At 40.3% G+C, this 19408-nt stretch overlaps 1 protein-coding gene across 3 annotated transcripts in view; it reads left to right on the top strand.

Moving 5' to 3' along the window:
- ZNF106 (zinc finger protein 106) overlaps positions 1 to 17831 on the top strand; it is a 41952-nt gene extending 24121 nt beyond the window's left edge. The window contains exons 7-23 of one of the 3 annotated variants that reach the window (XR_010613872.1): positions 331 to 400; positions 1244 to 1398; positions 1494 to 1554; positions 1884 to 2225; positions 4349 to 5126; positions 5519 to 5574; positions 6056 to 6201; positions 6527 to 6661; positions 6856 to 6972; positions 7474 to 7665; positions 8712 to 8774; positions 9731 to 9850; positions 10304 to 10375; positions 11145 to 11216; positions 11853 to 11999; positions 12988 to 13624; positions 17676 to 17831. Coding sequence is in view for 2 of the 3 variants with exons in the window: in XM_065685402.1 (XP_065541474.1) it covers positions 331 to 400; positions 1244 to 1398; positions 1494 to 1554; positions 1884 to 2225; positions 4349 to 5126; positions 5519 to 5574; positions 6056 to 6201; positions 6527 to 6661; positions 6856 to 6972; positions 7474 to 7665; positions 8712 to 8774; positions 9731 to 9850; positions 10304 to 10375; positions 11145 to 11216; positions 11853 to 11999; positions 12988 to 13044 (2583 nt within the window). In the remaining variant the exon portion in view is untranslated. Of the gene's footprint in view, positions 1 to 330; positions 401 to 1243; positions 1399 to 1493; positions 1555 to 1883; positions 2226 to 4348; positions 5127 to 5518; positions 5575 to 6055; positions 6202 to 6526; positions 6662 to 6855; positions 6973 to 7473; positions 7666 to 8711; positions 8775 to 9730; positions 9851 to 10303; positions 10376 to 11144; positions 11217 to 11852; positions 12000 to 12987; positions 17476 to 17675 lie in introns of those variants that run through there. The other 2 variants (XM_065685403.1, XM_065685402.1) reach the window with 2 other exon arrangements.
- Positions 17832 to 19408: the final 1577 nt, after the last annotated feature.

Here is a 19408-nt window from a genome sequence, read left to right as displayed (position 1 = left end):
TGTTAACTGCAGAAAGGGATAATTTTAATTCCTCACTGATTTAATCCTCTAGACCTCCAACTGAAAACATAGAGCAGAAAATCTGACCCAAGTGTGGTCTTAAACATCTGAGCAAGTAGAAGGCTGTTGGCTTATTTAATATATTTTCCTCGTTGAGATTAAAACATGGCACTCACTTTGTTGCCGTCCCTTGTATGAGCATATACAATTAATTTTGCACTTTCTTCTCTATGGGTACAAGTAGTAGTTGAAAAGACAGTGGATGTTTAACTTTTTTATTTAAGCAAAATTGTTCCTGTAACTTTTGTTAATAAATTATTTTACTTGCAGGAGGGATCTTCTCCTGAGATCCCTAGTCTAGAAAGAAAGAATAAGAGAAGAAAAATCAAAGGTAAAAAAGGTGAGTGACTATCATACATACGCACATCTGGTATAGAGGTTATAACTAGTAGTTGTACTATTAATACTACTGACTAAATACTAGTAGTATTTTGCCTTGGTTAATATGGTACTTCCTTGATGTTACTTGGGTGCTTCTTGAGCTCTTCCTGAAGATCATGGAGTAGGCTGCTGTCAAGTCTGCAACACATTCTTTGAAGCTTCCGATGTTAATTTGTCAGGCATTATTTCCAACAGAAAATTTTGTGCCTCCTTTCTGCCTGCAGTGGTCTTCAGAAAGTAATATAGGAGCGTCTTTTACAGAGTACTGTGCTCAAGAGGTAGCAAATGTGAGTCTCGTGGCTTGAAGTCATCTGGGACTTCAAGAATGATCTTTCATCACTGGGTTCTTTTTCTCTTAAGCTGCCCTTCCTCGGCTTCTAAATTAGCTGAATAATTTAAATCATGTTTAGCTTAAGTTTGCCTCTGTCTTTTTAATTATGTTAATGGAAAGCATGTATTTGTACTTCTTGTACATGTGTACCTCAAGAAAAGATCTTTGTGGAAGAGAATGACTTTGTTCAACTAAACTAAATCAGTGCTGGCAAAACTATGATGGAAATAGTTATTAGAGTCAAGGTTGAGAATCTGTAGAGAGGAATACTGGACTTTGCTCTTCTTTCATGTAGATGTGGCTATCCCTGTGCAGTTACTCCTTTTCAGCCTCATGTATGACTAGTGATACTTAACCTAATATATGTGACTTCTACAGTCTGAGGTGGTAGTATTTATTGAAAAACCATAGGCAATGTATTTTAATGTATTGTAAAATACAGTTATACTCTACATTTTGTTTCTTTTTCAGAACGTTCTCAGGTAGACCAGTTGTTGACTATTTCACTGAGGGAAGAAGAGTTAAGCAAGTCCTTGCATAGTGTGGACAGCAGTCTCTTGCAGGCCAGGGCTGCCCTGCAGGCTGCGTATGTTGAAGTTCAACGGCTCCTTGTATTAAAGCAACAGGTAACCGTGGGCTTTTGAGACCATCTGAACTTCTGAGTTAGCAGCCTGAAAAACTGCCTTAAGTAGGACTGATTTAAACCACAATTGTTTTGCAGATAACCATGGAAATGAGTACACTGAGAAGCCAGAGAATCCAGGTCTTGCAGGGGCTACAAGGTATGAGATACCACAAAACTATACCAGTGGAATTCTAACTTGTTCCATTCTTTGAACTTGCAGTCTCATAAAAATTGTGTTTTAACTTGACTTCACTCATTTAAAATATGCAACAAAATCTAAGGCTTTCCGATAAAGTCTTTGTGTGATCTGTCATTTTTGGTAGGGCTATCCAGTGGCTTTTTTTTTTTTTTTTTTTTTTTCACAAATATTTCTCTTCCTTGTTGGTGTGTTCACAAGAAATGAGCTTCTGGCACCACTAAATTTGATTGTAAAACATGAACATTTTTGGTTTATATTTTTTTCCCCCTCTCTCCTTTTGCCATTAGAAACATATGAACCTTCTGAGCTGTCAGAGCAACTTCCCTGCAGTGTCTCAAATGAAAGAAGAAATAGCAAATCTCACGTGGCAGCTGACTTAATTCCTAGAGGCACCTTCCTGCCCCTGTTGGACACTTTGTCATCTTCTGTAGCTCCATTTGGAGCTTCTGTTCCTGTTCACGTACCATCACCGTTCCAGTCTTCTGGCATCACACCCACTGCTCCTGCTGACTCCTCAGTACAAGTTAAACGAGAACCTGTGTCTCCAAAAGGCTCAGAAGAAAATGTGGATTCTGTACTCCAGAGCTCTCCATGTGCTTCACGAGCAGAAGAGGGGGAGCAAAAGGATGGTATGTTTGGCTTGCCTTTGTTTTAGGGGAGTTAGCTTTAAGGAAATAAAAAAAAATACTTCCCCAGAAGAATGTAAGATGGTTCTCAAACCTGCAGCCTTTTGTGCAGGGGTGAATCCCATGAACTTGTGTGGGAGCTCTATGTATAACATAGGATCCTCTGTATAAAGGATTTTCTAACAGATTGCAGCTGTGTGTGACAGTTATGGGATGGGTGAGAGACAGCTTTCCATGATTTATTTTAAATATGATATATGTTATGCCCTCAGAAAGTTCTAGTTTTATCTTGGAACTTTACACCTGAGGAGGGTGTGGGGGGAGATGTTCACATTTAAGCTGTCTCTAGTTGGATGCGTAATTCCAGACATCCAGTCTGTACTGTGATGTCTGAAACAGTCAAACAGCTTTGCCTAAGCATTGCTGTAGGTTCGATTTGCTGGTTTTTAAGAGATGGAAGCAGCAAAGTATTTCAAACGTTGGCAGCTTCCTGCTCACATTGAGGGGTCCCACCTACTAAATGCAGTGAACCTGAAACATCCTGTTCTGGACTGTAGTTATTGCAAATGCAACTGGGAAATTTTAGGGTGGGAAACACAGCTGTGAGATGCTGCCTGTGCTCTTAGCCTCTCTCAGTTGAGAGGTTGGATTCATTTGTTCATACTGGCTTCAAATTAGAATGACAAGGAGAGCATGTTTGCTCTGTCATTTTGTTCACCATAAATAAACAGACAAAGCTTACTCTGTCCTACAGTGCTGCCATTCCTGGATAGAAAGGATGATACTGCAGAGTGGGTTGTGCATGACTCATCTACCTTGAGTTAGGTTCAAGTAACTTGATAGGAATAACTAATGCAATGGGTTAGGTAGAAGTGTCATGGAGCAGCTGAGGCGTATTAAGCATGCACTGGTTAATACTGGTCCTACAGCAGTGGTGAACAGCTGGTAAGGGAGCACACAGTGACAGGTGGTAGCATCTGGAATGCCATGCAGAGGGACCTCGACACGCTTATGAGGTGGGCTTGATGCCAACCTCATGAAGTTTAACCATGCCAAGTGCAAGGTTCTACACCTGGGTCGGAGCAATCACAGGCACAGCTACAGGCTGTGGGCAGGGAAGAGATTCAGAGCAGCCCTGCAGAGAAGGACTTGGGAGTATTGGTCGATGAGAAAATGAACATGAGCCGGCTTCAGTGTGCGCTTGCAGCCCAGAAAGCCAACCGTATCCTGGGCTGTATCAAAAGGAGCGTGACCAGCAGGTCAAAGGAGGTGATCCTGCCCCTCTACTCTGCTCCCGTGAGACCTCACTTGGAGTATTGTGTACAGTTCTAGTGTCCTCAACATAAAGAGGACATGGAACTGTTGGAACAAGTCCAGAGGAGGGCCACGGGGATGATCAGGGGACTGGAGCACCTCCCATATGAAGATAGGCTGAGAAAGCTGGGGCTGTTCAGCCTGGAGAAGAGAAGGCTGCGTGGAGACCTCATAGCAGCCTTCCAGTATCTGAAAGGGGCCTATAAGGATGCTGAGGATGGACTCTTCATCAGGGACTGTAGTGACAGGACAAGGGGTAACAGGTTCAGACCTGAACAGGGGAAGTTTAGATTGGATATAAGGAAGAAATTCTTTGCTGTTAGGGTGGTGAGGCACTGGAATGGGCTGCCCAGGGAGGTTGTGAGTGCTCCATCCCTGGCAGTGTTCAAGGCCAGGTTGGACGAAGCCTTGTGTGAGATGGTTTAGTGTGAGGTGTCCCTGCCCATGGCAGGGGGGTTGGAACTGGATGATCTTAAGGTCCTTTCCAACCCTAACTATTCTGTGATTTTAAGCTGACTATGTAGGATTCACTACAGGTTGTTTGTCAGAACTCCTATAGTTAGCCAGCAACTTGAATGATGTGCCCTGGTCCTTTGCTTCTGGTTACATAGTTTTATTTCCCAGGTATGGTTTTTTTTTTTTAAAGCCTGGATAGCTGGCTGAAATAGCAGATGTGCATGTAGCTTTCAACATCTAGAAATACATACTGAACATGCACAATTAAGTATAAACAGAAAAAAACAGGGAAAACAATTTTGCATAAATATTTATTGCTGTACAGATTGAATATAACAGTTTTCTGTTTTCTTCAGAAGAGACCAACCAGAAAACTTCAGTGTATCCAGTTATCTCTGCAACCATATCCCTATCAGAGCTGGCAGCTTGTTTCCAACAATCTAATCAAGATGTACACAAGCCTGCTGTGGACAGTGGAGAAGCTGGACTTCCTGAAAACCCTTCTTATTCACTGTCTGATTTCAGCAAGAGAGAAGCAAATGATGCAGTGACTGAAAGCTTTTTACTGGATCAGTGTAGCACTTCTCTTCCTAAGCATTCGGCCCTTCTAGAAATGCCAGCGGATAAACCCCCCAAATTGGCAGCAGAACCATCCGAACTACAGATGGCAACTGCTGTAGTCTCAGCAGAAAAAGGGAACAGGAGGCGCAGAAAGTTAAGGAAGAAGAAAACTCTGAGGGCAGCCCATGTGCCAGAGAACAGTGATACAGAGCAGGATATAATTGACTCTAAGCCTGTCCGGAAAGTCAAGGGTGGAAAGGTTCCTAAAGGAGATAAAGTTACTACATCCACTCCTCCAAGACAGGAGGGTGGAGTTACCGCTCACACGGCAAGAAACAAAGATGAGAATGACAGTGATGCTTCTTTGGAACTAGTGGAATTTCCAGCACCCCAGTATGAGGTGGTTGATGTTGGTTCATCAGAATCTGGAGATGAGAAACCAGACAGTCCCTCAAAGATGCAGCCACGTGGCTCTATGGATCAAGCAGTCCTACATGTGTCTTGCTTGGGTTATGATGAAGTGACCTCTACCAGTGAGATTGGCACAAATTATAGGGATGATGGGAAAAGAAGGTGAGATTACCGCAGGTCTCTTAAAAGTAAAAGCATTATACAGTAGTCACAAAAGGTCTGTCTTCTTTTCTTTAGGGTTTGGTTGGGTTTTTTTTTAAACTTCCTATTCAGAAAGTCTAGCAACATCAGTAACTTAATTTTGGAGTAAAACGAGGGAAAATGGAAAATCAATCTGTTTTTTTAGTCTGACAAATAAATACGTCTTGTTACCTACTAATTAATAGAAGAACAAGGCTGCCCTCCATGGAAAGTTTGGTTTTGAGCTTATCTGTTAGAGCCTGTTTTCTACTAAGTGCAGAGTCTTGTATTCTGGGGTGTTATTTGCACCAAAATTTTGTCTGCAGATGAACATGCAAAGTCTAATCTCGCTGCTCTTTATTTCTGTGTTGCAGTATGTCTGAGATGCAGACTTCCATAGGATCACTAAGAGGATCAAAGAACTCATCAGGTATATCTTTTAACCTTTTCTTGTGATACTTTGTGTATAGTATCTTGCAAGACTTTGAGGTTAAGTCTTGGTGAAACTGCTTCCAGTGGGAAATTTTGTCCTGAAGATAAAAACCAGTGCTAAAAACTGAAGTGGGAAGTGATGCATACTCACTAGGTCTCATGGAATTGCTGTGTGCCTTGACTCCTCTGCATCCCCCTATGTCCTCCCACACAAACACTTCTGTTCCACAATCTCTGTAGAGCTGTAGGACAAACAATAATATAATCCTTTTGCTATTTTTAAAGAGCTTTCTACATTTAACATCATATAAGTGGTCTTTCTGGCATTTTATATTGCCTTTTGCCACATACAGGCTCCACCAGAGACCCACAGGTGCTAAGCCCATGAAATAGTTCTACTGTTTGTTTGTTAATACAAATAGCAGCAGTGTGTTTGCATGTGTTTCCATAATCGAAGTACATGTGTGTCTGCCCTACAGAAGTGTCTTCAGAGCCAGGTGAAGATGAAGAACCCACAGAGGGAAGCTTTGAGGGACACCTGGCTGCAGTGAATGCTATTCAGATTTTTGGGAATTTGCTGTATACCTGCTCAGCAGACAAAACTGTTTGTGCCTACAATCTGGTTGTAAGTAAGGTGGTGGTAATGGTGTGGTGACTGGTTTGAATGGTGGGTGTTATGTTGATTGCAGTCACAAGGTTGCAGTTCTGTTTTTGTAAAGCCTTACTATGTAATTAAGGAAGCAGGTGCTTTTTCAAGTACCTAATTTTGTTATGCTACTCTTCAAACTTCTCCCCCTCCCCAACCCCTTCTCCCTGTGAGAGGAGTAAGGGGAGATAGATTGCTGCACGTGTTCTGCTTTTGTTAGCTGTCCTACCCTACTCAGTCAGGCACAGATCCTGAGAGGTATAATGGGCATTTATGTTGATAGACCATCTGCTTTCCTTTTCAGAGCAGGAAGTGTGTGGCCATCTTTGAAGGACATACTTCAAAAGTGAACTGCCTCCTAGTCACTCAGACAAATGGGAAGAATGCTGCACTCTACACTGGCTCAAGTGACCACACTATCAACTGTTACAACATCAAGGTAGTCAAACTCTATGTTGGTTAACAAACACACAGTGTAATGTGCATTTTCATTTGTGTTTCTCTACAAATATAAATGAAAAAACTTTTAAAACCCATACGAGCTGTAGGTGAAAATTATCATTCACTTCAGGCTTGTTTCCCTGAATTGTTTTCAGTTAATAGAAAGCTTTAAATACTTCTTTTTATTGTCAGACCAAAGAGTGCATGGAACAGTTTAAGTTGGAAGATCGAGTGCTCTGTTTACACAGTAGATGGCGGATCCTTTTTGCAGGCCTTGCAAATGGCAGTGTTGTTACTTTCAGCATAAAGGTTAGTATCTTTAAATATTGGCAGTTAAAAGCCTCTTGCAATGCTGTTTCTCTCCACTCTGTGTTTCTTTCTGTTCTTTTTCTTGAGTAGCAAGTGTATTTGTGATTAAACTATTTTGGTATAAATGGTCACTGTTGACCCCTTTTGGTCCTTTATTTTGTCAGTGCACAAAGCTGTCCCATCTCCCCTTCCCTTCAGGTACCTTTCTCTTAACTGCTGTATTGTTGTCATGTTATCCCTTAAGGTGCCACCTGGCCTACCAGTCATGTGTCATGACAGTTTTCTGACATAGATTATTTGTGAATCCTCTTTTCTTGACCATCAAAGTTACTTCCTTGATTTGGAAAGTTAGTTGTTCAATTGCAACTCTTACTGCTGCTGAAATAGTGTGTTACTAAACTGAAATCAGATGCTAGTACAGCACAGAAAGAACTTGGTGGTCTAGTCAATGCCATAGAAAAGTTTTAATTCTTAAATAACATTTTTTTCCTCACCCAACAGAACAACAAGCAGGTTGATACCTTTGAATGCCATGGCCCTAGAGCAGTGAGCTGTCTAGCCACAGCTCAGGAAGGAGCACGCAAGTTGCTGGTGGTGGGCTCATATGACTGCACCATCAGTGTGCGAGATGCGCGGAATGGGCTGCTTCTCAGAACCCTAGAAGGTCACAGCAAGACTATCCTCTGTATGAAGGTAAGTGTCTCTGAAAATACATTTTTTATAATGACAGCTTAAAATGTTATGTTTGGTTTTTTAGTTCCTCATCTAATAGTGAGCAGATTGTGGTAGGAAGTAAAGGATTTTAATGTAAAAGCTAAGTAAATTGGAAGAGAAATTGTCTCTGGCTGCCTGCCATATCTCACATTTCTTACAAAACTGTTGGGGCTGTGTCTGTAGGAAGCATGTTTATTTCGCGTTGTTAAAAGATTCAGGGAATCTTGAAGTGTGAATTTGCCAGTAGAAGGAAAATTGTGGAAAAGGTGAAGCTAGTTTTCAGGTACCTGAAGGCAAACATCAGAGGAAGCTGGAAAAAATGTAACTCTAGAGAAGTATTCTCGTTCAATAGAAGAAGCACTAACACTTATGCAGGTTTCTGGCTCCTGAGATTATAAGCTGGAACAGAAATGCTTTCCTGACTGCTTTGCTGTGACTGCTATCGTGTCACAGATAGGGGATGAGTTCTATAAACTGTACAGATACGAGAGTGCAGTGGCACAGCCTTTTTACCCTGTGAATTATCCTAGTCCTGCTCACATGGCAGCAGGCTGTGGTCCCTTTTTGATCCATGATGGGTCTATTAAGCTTCTTTTCTGGATTAGTACTTTTCAGGAGCACTTTCTTATGTGACCAGCGTATAAGCACACAGCACATCCGAAATTACTAGGAAACAATGGGCTTTACTGTGCATGCGCAGAGCAGCATTCTGCATTCGGTTTATTTGATCGCTGATCTGCTGCTGAGCTGGCACTAAGACTAGCCTATAAGAAGGATGAGTTAACCTGATGGGCTGCAAGTTTAACAGCTTCTGGTGTCAACTGTAGGATACCACAGTATCTTTTCTAGCTCTTATATAAAGAACTCAGTGTGTGCTTTATTCTTTTTCCATATTCTCCACTGATTTTAAGTTTGTCAAATTTAGGAAATACTGCAGTGCAACTTTAAACTGAACAGTGTCTTAATGCTTTATTGCCCATTACTGTATCTGCTACAGAAATAATACTTAATTATTTTTTTGTAAGGTTGTGAATGATCTGGTATTCAGTGGCTCCAGTGATCAGTCTGTACATGCCCACAATATTCATGTAAGTATCATCTATAAAGCTGGAATGACTTTTTCTGTTAAGGCAGTGAATTCCTGTGCTATAAAGTCAGTGTTTCCAGAATTTTTGACTGACTGGTGGAGCTTCCAGAAAAGTAAAGACACACAATTTTGTTAATGTGATTGCATTATAGCTAACTAAAGAGGCATGAAAAGGATACATAAACATGCTGGGTCTTACAATACGATATGCAGTGCTTTTTTATCTGGGGATATTTCTCTTGCAAATATTACTACAAACATGCTGCTAATGTAGGATGGGTTCAGAGCAAAGACGTGAGATATCCTGGTGGGGGAAGAGTTCTGTTATTACATGAAAAACTTGAACACAGTGTTCCAGACTAGTTGGTTCAAAAGCTGTTATACTGTCCTGAATGCTTCGTCGCTCACCTGCCTGTCTCTTCCTCATTTGCACTATCTTTCCCCTGTGCTAGCAGAATCATTCTTTTAGCTATACAATAAGTTAGATTAAGAAACTTATCAGAGGTAAGTTTTAATTGAAAAAATAATAATAAAGTGTATTTTTATGTATTTAGCTAAATTTGCTCACTGATCCTTGTGGCTAAATACTGTTAGCATCGCCGCTAGAACAGTACTAGCTGCAGGCAGGTGGGAACAGGTGGCTAATGATGGAAAGAAAAGTAGATAGTTTTCATAGGGGCATGCATTTCTATTGTACTGGAATGGCTCTGAGTTAACATGGGCAAAGAAAAGGATAAGTCATATTTGATCATAATCTGAAAGTACCTTCACAACAAATGAAGGTCTAATAGTGTTTCCATTTTTTTGAGTAGTGAACACTGAAACTAGCTACCCTATCTAGGCTAGGTTAAAATGGTTTTAATAGTTAAAAAATCCAACAACAGACCACAAATAAGCCAAAACAAAAACCCTCAAAGCAACAAATACCTATTTGCTTTTTGCTTTTCCTTGATGCAGACTGGAGAGCTAGTACGGATCTATAAAGGCCATAACCATGCGGTAACGGTTGTAAACATTCTTGGGAAAGTGATGGTGACAGCATGTCTGGATAAATTTGTTCGTGTTTATGAACTACAGGTGAGAAAATAGATGTTTACAATGCCATTTACCTAATATGCATTAATTATTTTGAAGTCAAATAGATGTAATATTTATGCTTGCTGATCTCTGGCCCATCCCTCTCTTTCCTCTTACTCAGAATATATAGTTGTCTCACTAGCCAAAATACATAAATTTTAAAGATTATGACCTAAATCATTATTTTTAGAACCTGGGTTATCTTCAGACAACGACAAATCAGAAATGTTGGTTTTGTCTGCTGTAAGATCAGTGCTTAGTTGGACAAAAAGAGTTAAAGAAGCAATGTAAGCAAAAGTGAACTTTCATGGTGGCTGGAAACTTTGGAATCCACCAGAGGAGTTTAGTTGCTACCCAGAAAACTGCTCTCAGAAGCACTGTCATTTTCATGTCTATGAAAAATGATTAACTGTCAAGTGATTAAAGTCTGTTTTGTTTTTTTTTTTTTTCAAGTCACACGACCGCTTGCAAGTCTATGGAGGCCACACAGATATGATTATGTGTATGACCATCCATAAGAGCATGGTAACTTCCTTCTTTTCACTGCTCTCAAATAGGAGGTTGTAATTTCCACACGCATATACACGACAGTATAATTTTTTCAGATAATGAAATCAATCTGTTGTCTGACTAAGAAGAACTTAAAAATGTCAGGCAAAAATCAGTTTGCTGTTACAGCTCTGTATCTATGTAATATAATTGTCTGGGGAAAAATTACTTTTAGCTTGATGTAGTCTTAAAACAATAATTCTGTTTATAGTGATGATTGCAGTGAAGAGTTTAGAAACAGTAAAATATTCCCTCTTCTCAAGCATCAATCCTTTTTGACTTTTGCTCAAGAGAGTCACATACATGCTAGAGAAGAACTTCACCCACAGTCAAATCTCTAGTAACCTTTGGTAGAACCTAAACAAAGGTAGGAGACTGGTTTAGGTGCACAGATTTCTTCATGCATCTGCCCTGCAAGATAGGTTTCAGAGGCACTTCCGGATAAATAACTTGTTTAAAATAGTCATTAAATATGTTTATTAGTGACATTGTATTTTGAAGTTTTTCTGAACTGTTATGACACTATAAACAATAGAAGTTAGGGAAACATTTCTTACTCATTAGTAAGTTTTTGTAAACAATGAATGCAAATCTCCGTTAGATTAGATCCATTTTTTAAATTTAGAAGCCTTGCATGTTGAGATGTTATTGTTATCTCATGTACTCTACAGTGAAGCCTTCTTCCAAATTTGACTTTTTTCCCTGTTATTCCCAGGTTCCTTATCCATAGATGTTTCTTTTACAGATCTACACTGGATGCTATGATGGCAGTGTCAGAGCTGTGAGGCTTAATCTGATGCAGAATTATCGTTGTTGGGTAATAAGCGATATGTTTTTAGCCTTCTTTAGTTACAGTTTTTAGACTAATTTTCTGGGGAAGGTCAGTACTCGGTCCTGCATAGCTTGACCTTTATTATAGTTCAATAATATTTTTAAATGCATATATACTTTTAAAATGTAAGTATGTATCTCTAGTTCCACTTTTCATGGTCTTTAGTATAGGTGTATGCTTTGGGGCAGACTGATAGTAGCATCTTAAATTATTTTTCTTTCTGGAAACTTTAAAGATAGTGACCTGTAACTGTTTAATACCAAAAACTTCAGCTGAATGACACAGAAAAGCTGATTTACTCTGCTAAATAAGTTTAATTAAATTCCCAATGTCTCTGTCTCAGGTAAGCTTAAATCTTGTAAAGGTTTAGTTCCTGTCTTCCTCCTGTGGTTCTTGCTGATGATCTAGGCTTGGCTAGAGGCAGGAAGGATCTCTGTAAAGGTGCAATTAAAGGAATAGAGACTATTCATTTAAGTAGAGAATGGAAATAAGAAGATTAAAAATTTACAAGAGGTGGCATGTGTGTGAACAGTTTTGGTAAAATACTGTGAGGCAGCAAGAAGAAAATAATTAGCTACAGTTCTTTTTTCCTGACTTATTCTGGTGTTTTTTCCCTACCAGTGGCATGGATGCTCACTGATCTTTGGAGTTGTGGACCATCTGAAACAACACTTGCTAACTGACCACACCAACCCAAATTTTCAGACCCTAAAATGTCGTTGGAAGAACTGTGATGCTTTCTTTACTTCCAAGAAAAGTTCCAAGCAGGTATGTGGTTGAATTAACGTGGTTGTATTTGGCAGCATAAAGTACTTTACATCACTACAACCATGGGACTTAATCCTATTTGTCTTAAAAAGAGTTAGTTTTTTCTAGTCTTGACAGGCTTAACTACATACATCTAGAGTCACACAGGTGAATAGGGTTCAATTCAGCCAGTGACAGATGAGTGCAACTAAGTATAGTAACTTGAGATATGGTTAATATAAAACAGCTTCATCATAAAATACTATATGGAAGGGGTAAAATTCTGAAATATTAAATTCTGATAAATATAAGTTTAAGTCAAGTTCTTGCAGGAAGAACTTACTTTTTAAGTTGACTGAACGTCAGTCTTGAAACCGGTTTTTTATTCTCTTAGTTTTCATCCATCACTACCCCCTTTCATTGTTGTGGATGCTGATGGTGTTTGGTTATTGGCATGGGATTGGTTTTGCTAACAGTCTTTAAGTTGTGCATAAATTTCTGAGTAAATGCTGGCACAGATGGGAGAAAAATGAAGAAGACTAAAGAGCTGGATGAAGTCATGTTGGAAGGGGTTGGGTGCAAGGAGGGTTGTTAACCTATAGACTAATAGGCAAAATCCCCATTTTAGTCCTTGGCAATATAAACTACCTTCCTGTTAATGTGTTTCAATACATGCAGTGGAAGGAGGGTTTGGAGAACTCAGAAACAGAGTGGAGTCCTTAGTTTCTCTTTAAGCACTGGCTTTGGATATGATGTGTTTATTTGATAATGCTTTTATTGTCAGAAAAGATGGTTTTTATTTGCCTAAAATCATGTGGTATGTGAGATACTTTATAGATGTAATTTAATAGCTTGGCACCAAGCTATTTTTCAGAAAAAAGAATTTTTTAGAAGCTTTAAGCCAAAAAACTTATCATACAGCATGTAACTTTCCCTGACACTTCAAGAATCTTTTGCAAAGCTTTTTTTGATGGTTACTACTTTTAACTGACTTCTGGTTCTTTTCTAGGATGCTGTAGGACACATTGAAAGACATGCTGAGGATGACAGCAGGGTTGACTCATGAAGTTGTTCACCTCCCACATTGGGAAGTAATTTTATATGTCAGAATTATTCCAGATAACATCCATTTCTTACTCCAGTCTTTCCTCTTTCTTTTCCATTTGGAATGCAAAAATGGAGTGGGGCTGAAATGCCTTGTTATGAAGGCTGCAGGTCATATTGCACTCTGTAGAAATAAGGCTGGTCGATTAAGACTTGGCCCAAATGGAAGATTCTTGCAAGTTTTTCATTCACTGACAGATAAGAATATTCCCTCCTCTTGTCTGCTTTGGGTTTTCGTTGTTTGTTTTTCCTTTTTGTTTTTGTGTTTGCTTGTGTGTGGTGTTTTTTTTAAGCAGCATAGTCTGAGTGTCCTTGGGAACACCAAAGGGGTGTTGAGAACTTAGATTACAATAGGTTCTCATGTCTGCAAAATCAGCTTCAAGCCTGTTACATGTCTCAAACATGTCTGTTTTTATGTTGTATCCTTTTTTTTTTTTTTTTTTTTTTTAGGTTATTTTAACAAAAATCTGCAAACCAGAGTATGACAGATTATAACAGTGTAACCTGAGTACCCAATGTACATTTTTACTTCATAAAAAAAGGTATTTTCTGGAGAACTGGAATAAGTATTTTTTTTAAATGTTAATTGTAACTTATTTTGTATTCCTTGTGTAAAAATTGCTATAACTGGCATAATATATACAGTGACACACTGCCCAAAATACTGTACCTCCTTTTGTTTATTTGGAGGAAAACACTTTATTTCTTGAGAGGTATGCCAGCAGCAGGAAAACAGCAAGAACAGTGGCTCTGCTCATGTGGTTTGCAGTCTTAGTCTTTTTAAATATAGGTCCTTATGTACAGGAAAGAAGTAAGTGATGTCAGCTTTTGTTTTAGTTAAATACCAGCATAACCACTGCTACCTTGATACAACACCATAATTGGATTCCTGATTTTATTTGATATCTTAGTGGCTGAACTTTGCAGTTCCATTTCTTCATGCCATAGCAAACTTCAGAGAAATGCAAAGGCACTGCCTGTCTAACTGCATCCACTTAGGTCATGTTTTGTTTCTGTTGTGAATCTGGCTTAATTGGTTTGGGCTATATCAAGTTCATAAAACCTAAACCGGAAAGAATGGAGCAGGATTTTAAAGGATTTAAAAATCTGCAGTTCTCAAGCAGAAGCTGAGGATAACAAATGCATACCACATGGTAAAGTCTTGTTTCTACTAATGCAGAGAAGCCAGCGCAGAGGTGAAGACTCTTTCTATACTTGTTAGGATTCCTCTGCAGGCATCCCTTGGGACAGAAAACTTTACCCAGTTAGTTCAGTGAAACGTACTTGCATTTGCGACCCTCTCTCCCGTAATGACACTAATTTAGCAGAGGGCTGTTTTGAACAATGAGCAATGTTTTAAACATGTAGCAATGAGCTTTGTCTTCGCTTTTGCCTAACTTGCTGCTCAGGATAAAAAAGAAGCAAGGTTGCCTTAAACTGTAACAGAAGGTAAAAACATCCCAGTGTCAAAACTGAGCTGCTCACAAATGTTGCTTTTCAAACAAATTGAACTTACTGTTTTTACTAGGCAACTTTTTGACCACTAACTTCGATGCTTGGTATGCCAAAACAGACCACGTAAGTTTTATAGCCTCATTCTTTGCCTATGAAGAAGCCTTTTTAGGCCAAGAAACTGATTGAGGAAAGCCTATGCATGTTCCACTGCCATCAGATCAAGGAACTTCGGGGCCTTCTCTGAAGCACACTATTTTTTTTGTAGTGGACAAGTGTCATTTCTCTTTAATTGCTTGACATTGATGATTTTTTGTTTTTTTTTTTTTGAGAGACAAGAATAAAATGGGAATGAGGTGCAGGAGCATCCTACTTCAAAGACATAGGAGCCTCTGAGGTTCCAATGCTTTTGTAGTGATTTGTGTGGGGTTTTTCTTAGCTGTTTGTGGCCAGACAAAATCCCCGATATGTGGCTCAGACCCCAGGCTGTTTCAGGGGTGGTTTGGTTTTGGGTTTTGGGGTGTGTGTTTGTTCTTTGGGTTTATTTTTATTATTTCTGTGGTGCGTGGGTGAAGCAGTTCAAGAGAGAATCAGGTTTGGGGAAATCTGAGCAGTGTCAGTGTTTTATGACACAGGCTGGATTGCTCTAAAGTCTTGAGAGTATTTGGGTTTTTTTTTCCATGACCTAAGAGCACAAGACTGCATAATACTTAAACCATTTCCAAAATTACTGATACTCAAGAGTAGTTTGGGGAGTTTTTTTGAACCTAAGGGAGCATGTGAAAGTGTGGCATAAATCAATGTGAACGTCTGAAGCTGTCCTTAATGGACCGTGCTTAAAGCGAAGGTGTAGAGGTGTGTGTCCTGAGGACAAGCATTCTGAAAACTAGTGTGTGAGAGTAGATTTTGTTACTTCCTTATGATTCTTCACATTCTTTCGTCTGTTTTCAGGAACATATGAAGATCTTTCTCACTAGGTGTTGCAGTGAACAGTTACTACACTGTATTTGCATTCCTGATTGCTTGTTGGGTTTCTTTTTTCTGATTGGTAGAATTAGACTCCCTTTTCATGTAGTCTATGATACTTCTTTATTGGCCTTGAAAACAGTCCTTCTGAAAAGTCTGGACTTACGAAATCCAGTTTTAGCAGTGATGCCTTTTGCTGCTTTGTAGGCCATTTCAGATATATGGTAAGAATCTTAAAGTGGATAAGAGGCAGGAAAATAGCAGAGCTGCATGAATGTTTATAGAATTTTGTTTCCTGAATTAAGAACAATTTTTAAAATGGCTCAGGGGGTCAGAGGAAAAGGCTGTGCTGCTTTCTCCTGAGGATATCATTTGCAGTGAAGTTGTTGTACAGCTGTGGAAATCCACAGGCTTCTGGAGTTCTGTGGGGGAGGTTTCCTATTTGTTCAGCTGGAATTCAGTGCAGCTTTTGCTATCAGCCGTTCACTTCTTCTGGAGGCAGTTGCAGAAGAGAGATGCCAAACTAATATACTGGCTTGGTAGCCATTAGTGGCATCCTCTCCAGTCTTGGAACTTAGGGTTTTGACTACTGATACACTTCTGGTAGAAGAGTTCTGCGTGAAAAGCAGTACTGCACCTCTGAAGCCTGTTTCAGGACTATTCTTGTTTTCAGTTTGTTTTTTATGCAAGTAAAAAGTTGTGGGTGGAAGAGTGAGTAGAGTGAAGGTTTATTTTGTGGTTAGCTGTGTTTATCTTATTAGTCAAATATTAAATAAGGAGCTCTGGACTCACGATATGGCTGACTCCATATGGCAGACCCTTCTTGGGGGCAAGGCACCATTTTCCTCTTAGCAGGATTGACATTGTGTCTATTAAGCTGTGAGCCTCCGCAGCAGACAGAAAGTGCTCAGAGGCATTGCATGATTTTATGATACAAAGAATGGGCAAGGCACTACTGAAACCAGTTACATCGTTCTCTTCAAAAGCCTGAGAACTTGTCATAGCATACCAAGCCTTGCCTGAGCTCCAAAAGGAGGGTTTGAGTAGCATAAAATCATTACTTGAAGTTCACATGTTCTGCAAAGCTTAACCTTTTCCAGCCTGAGAGACTCGCATGTACTGAATAAGACAATGGTAGGATTGGTCAGTATTTGTTTCTCCTTTCTCCTTCAAATGATAGGGGGAAAATTACAGCTAATTGGGAGTGCAAAACACTCTATGGCCTATTGCTGCTGCTTCTGTATGTGGAAGGGGACAACAGGAAAACTGCTGCATCTGTTGGTATGAAGATGCATTAAATATCCCAGCTTCTGCTTGCCTTGTGTCACTTACATGTGGATTACAGACTTTAACATACTGGCACATGAGCTGCCTTCTGCAAAATAGCAGGAGTTTGGCTGTGCCGTATGTTTGAAGTAGTGCAGTTCTTAATGCGCATTTCAAACTGTACAACATGGGTAAATGATAACTGAAAACTCACAATAAACTGGAGGTTCCCAGAAACAAAATGTGTTGTTGAGAAAATGTTTTCTTCTTTTGAATTAAAACACAAGTACAGATGAATCTTGGTTTTCAGGCTTGTAGGATACTATTATGCAAGAAGTCCGAGTTGTCCAGAGTTGCAGAGTATGCGAGGGAGGATAAGGAAAAGGTTTCAGCTGCTGTTTGTAAAACACTTAGTTGTGAAAGAGTGAACTGTGTAGGTATATATTCTGTTATCAACACCTGGCAGCTTCTCAAATTTCATTTTGCCGTAATAGTTGAACGGTCTCCTTGAAGAATGGAAGTGGAATAAAGCCACCTGATAGCGTACGTAATAGTTTAAGCTCTGTAGAACACATGCACAGATTGACCATGGGTTTCTTTTCTCACTTTGGTACAAAGCTGTGAGCATAATGATGAAATTTTACACAGCAAAAGAAGAAAAAAAGAAGATAATAAATAAAAAAAAATAGAAGTTCTCTATATTGTTACAGTTTGTCAGTCTGACTCTTCTTTGTTTTGAATAGGATGATTCACAGTGTTCAGTAGAGGTTTACTTTGTGCTGGGCTTTTTTCCTTTTCTAAGAGGGCTGGATGAAATCGGACAGGCCGCTTGGAAGCTCCAGCACTAGCAGGAGTGTTGCAAGTTTTTGCTGTCAGTGTGCCAGAACCTCACACCTTGTTGTTTGGCAGGTAAATTGGAGGCACCAATGGGTTCCTTGAAGATGATGTACTCACTCTCTTGCTTCATGGTCCTTACGAAGAGAAGTTCTCTAGAGCTGCTGGTAGTTAACTCACCACAACTTTAAGGACCAGTTCTGCGTTGCCAGTAAAAAATACCAGTTTTGATCTTTTGACTGGTAGATTTTGGTTTTTCTCTGAACATCCCAACTAAGCACATCTCTGCCATTTTCTTTTTTGTATGGAAAATAATAGCTTAGTGAAGATAACACATCGCTTGAACCTAGGGCTCCCAGAGTTCCAGTCATCTTAGAAATGTGATTTGGGTTAATATAAAACCTAAAGGAGAAGAACTCTTCTTTAGATAAACTATAGGATTTTCTTACTCTTTTGGAGTAAGTTACAGTGCAGGACTTTTTAGGCAAAACTTCTTGTTTTTCTTAGTGACCTTTCAGTTAAATGTGCTGCTTACCAGAACAAGTTCAAATGGATGCAACAATCTGTTTTTACAATTTTGCTTTACAATAGTGGATTGTGTTGTTCCTTTTCCCTACTAGCGAACTGTCCTGGGTTCAGCAGTAGCAGTCATAGAATCATAGGATAGTTAGGGTTGGAAAGGACCTCAAGATCATCTAGTTCCAACCCCCCTGCCATAGGCAGGGACACCTCACACTAAACCGTCCCACCCAAGGCTTCATCCAACCTGGCCTTGAACACTGCCAGGGATGGAGCACTCACAACCTCCCTGGGCAACCCATTCCAGTGCCTCACCGCCCTAACAGGAAAGAATTTCCTCCTTATATCCAATCTGAACTTCCCCTGTTTAAGTTTTAACCCATTACGCCTTGTCCTGTCACTACAGTCCCTGATGAAGAGTCCCTCCCCGGCATCCCTATAGGCCCCCTTCAGATACTGGAAGGCTGCTGTGAGGTCTCCACACAGCCGTCTCTTCTACAGGCTGAACAGCCCCAACTTTCTCAGCCTGTCTTCATACGGGAGGTGCTCCAGTCCCCTGATCATCCTCGTGGCCTCCTCTGGACTTGTTCCAGCAGTTCCATGTCCTTTTTATGTTGAGGACACCAGAACTGCACACAATACTCCAGGTGAGGTCTCACAAGAGCAGAGTAGAGGGGCAGGATCACCTCCTTCGACCTGCTGGTCACGCTCCTTTTGATGCAGCCCAGGATACAGTTGGCTTTCTGGGCTGCGAGCGCACACTGCCAGCCCATGTTCATTTTCTTATCAACCAGCACCCCCAAGTCCTTCTCCGCAGGGCCGCTCTGAATCTCTTCTTTGCCCAGTCTGTAGCTGTGCCTGGGATTGTTCTGACCCAGGTGTAGGACCTTGCACTTGTTGTGGTTGAACTTCATAAGGTTGGCATCAGCCCACCTCACAAGCGTGTCAAGGTCCCTCTGGATGGCATCCCTTCCCTCCAGCATATCAACCGGACCACACAGCTTGGTGTCATCGGCAAACTTGCTGAGGGCGCACTCAATCCCACTGTCCATGTCACTGACAAAGATGTTAAACAAGACCGGTCCCAACACTGATCCCTGAGGGACACCACTCGTTACCGGTCTCCAGCCGGACATTGAGCCATTGACCACAACTCTTTGTGTGCGGCCATCCAGCCAATTCTTTATCCACCGAGTGGTCCATCCATCAAATTGATATCTCTCCAATTTAGAGAGGAGGATGTTGTGTGGGACAGTGTCAAACGCTTTGCCCAAGTCCAGGTAGATGAC

This window comes from Lathamus discolor, chromosome 6 (genome assembly GCF_037157495.1).
Source record: "Lathamus discolor isolate bLatDis1 chromosome 6, bLatDis1.hap1, whole genome shotgun sequence".
NCBI lineage: Eukaryota > Metazoa > Chordata > Aves > Psittaciformes > Psittacidae > Lathamus > Lathamus discolor.
The sequence above is the reverse complement of the archived record's forward strand: the minus strand, read 5'-3'. Positions and strand labels throughout refer to the sequence as shown.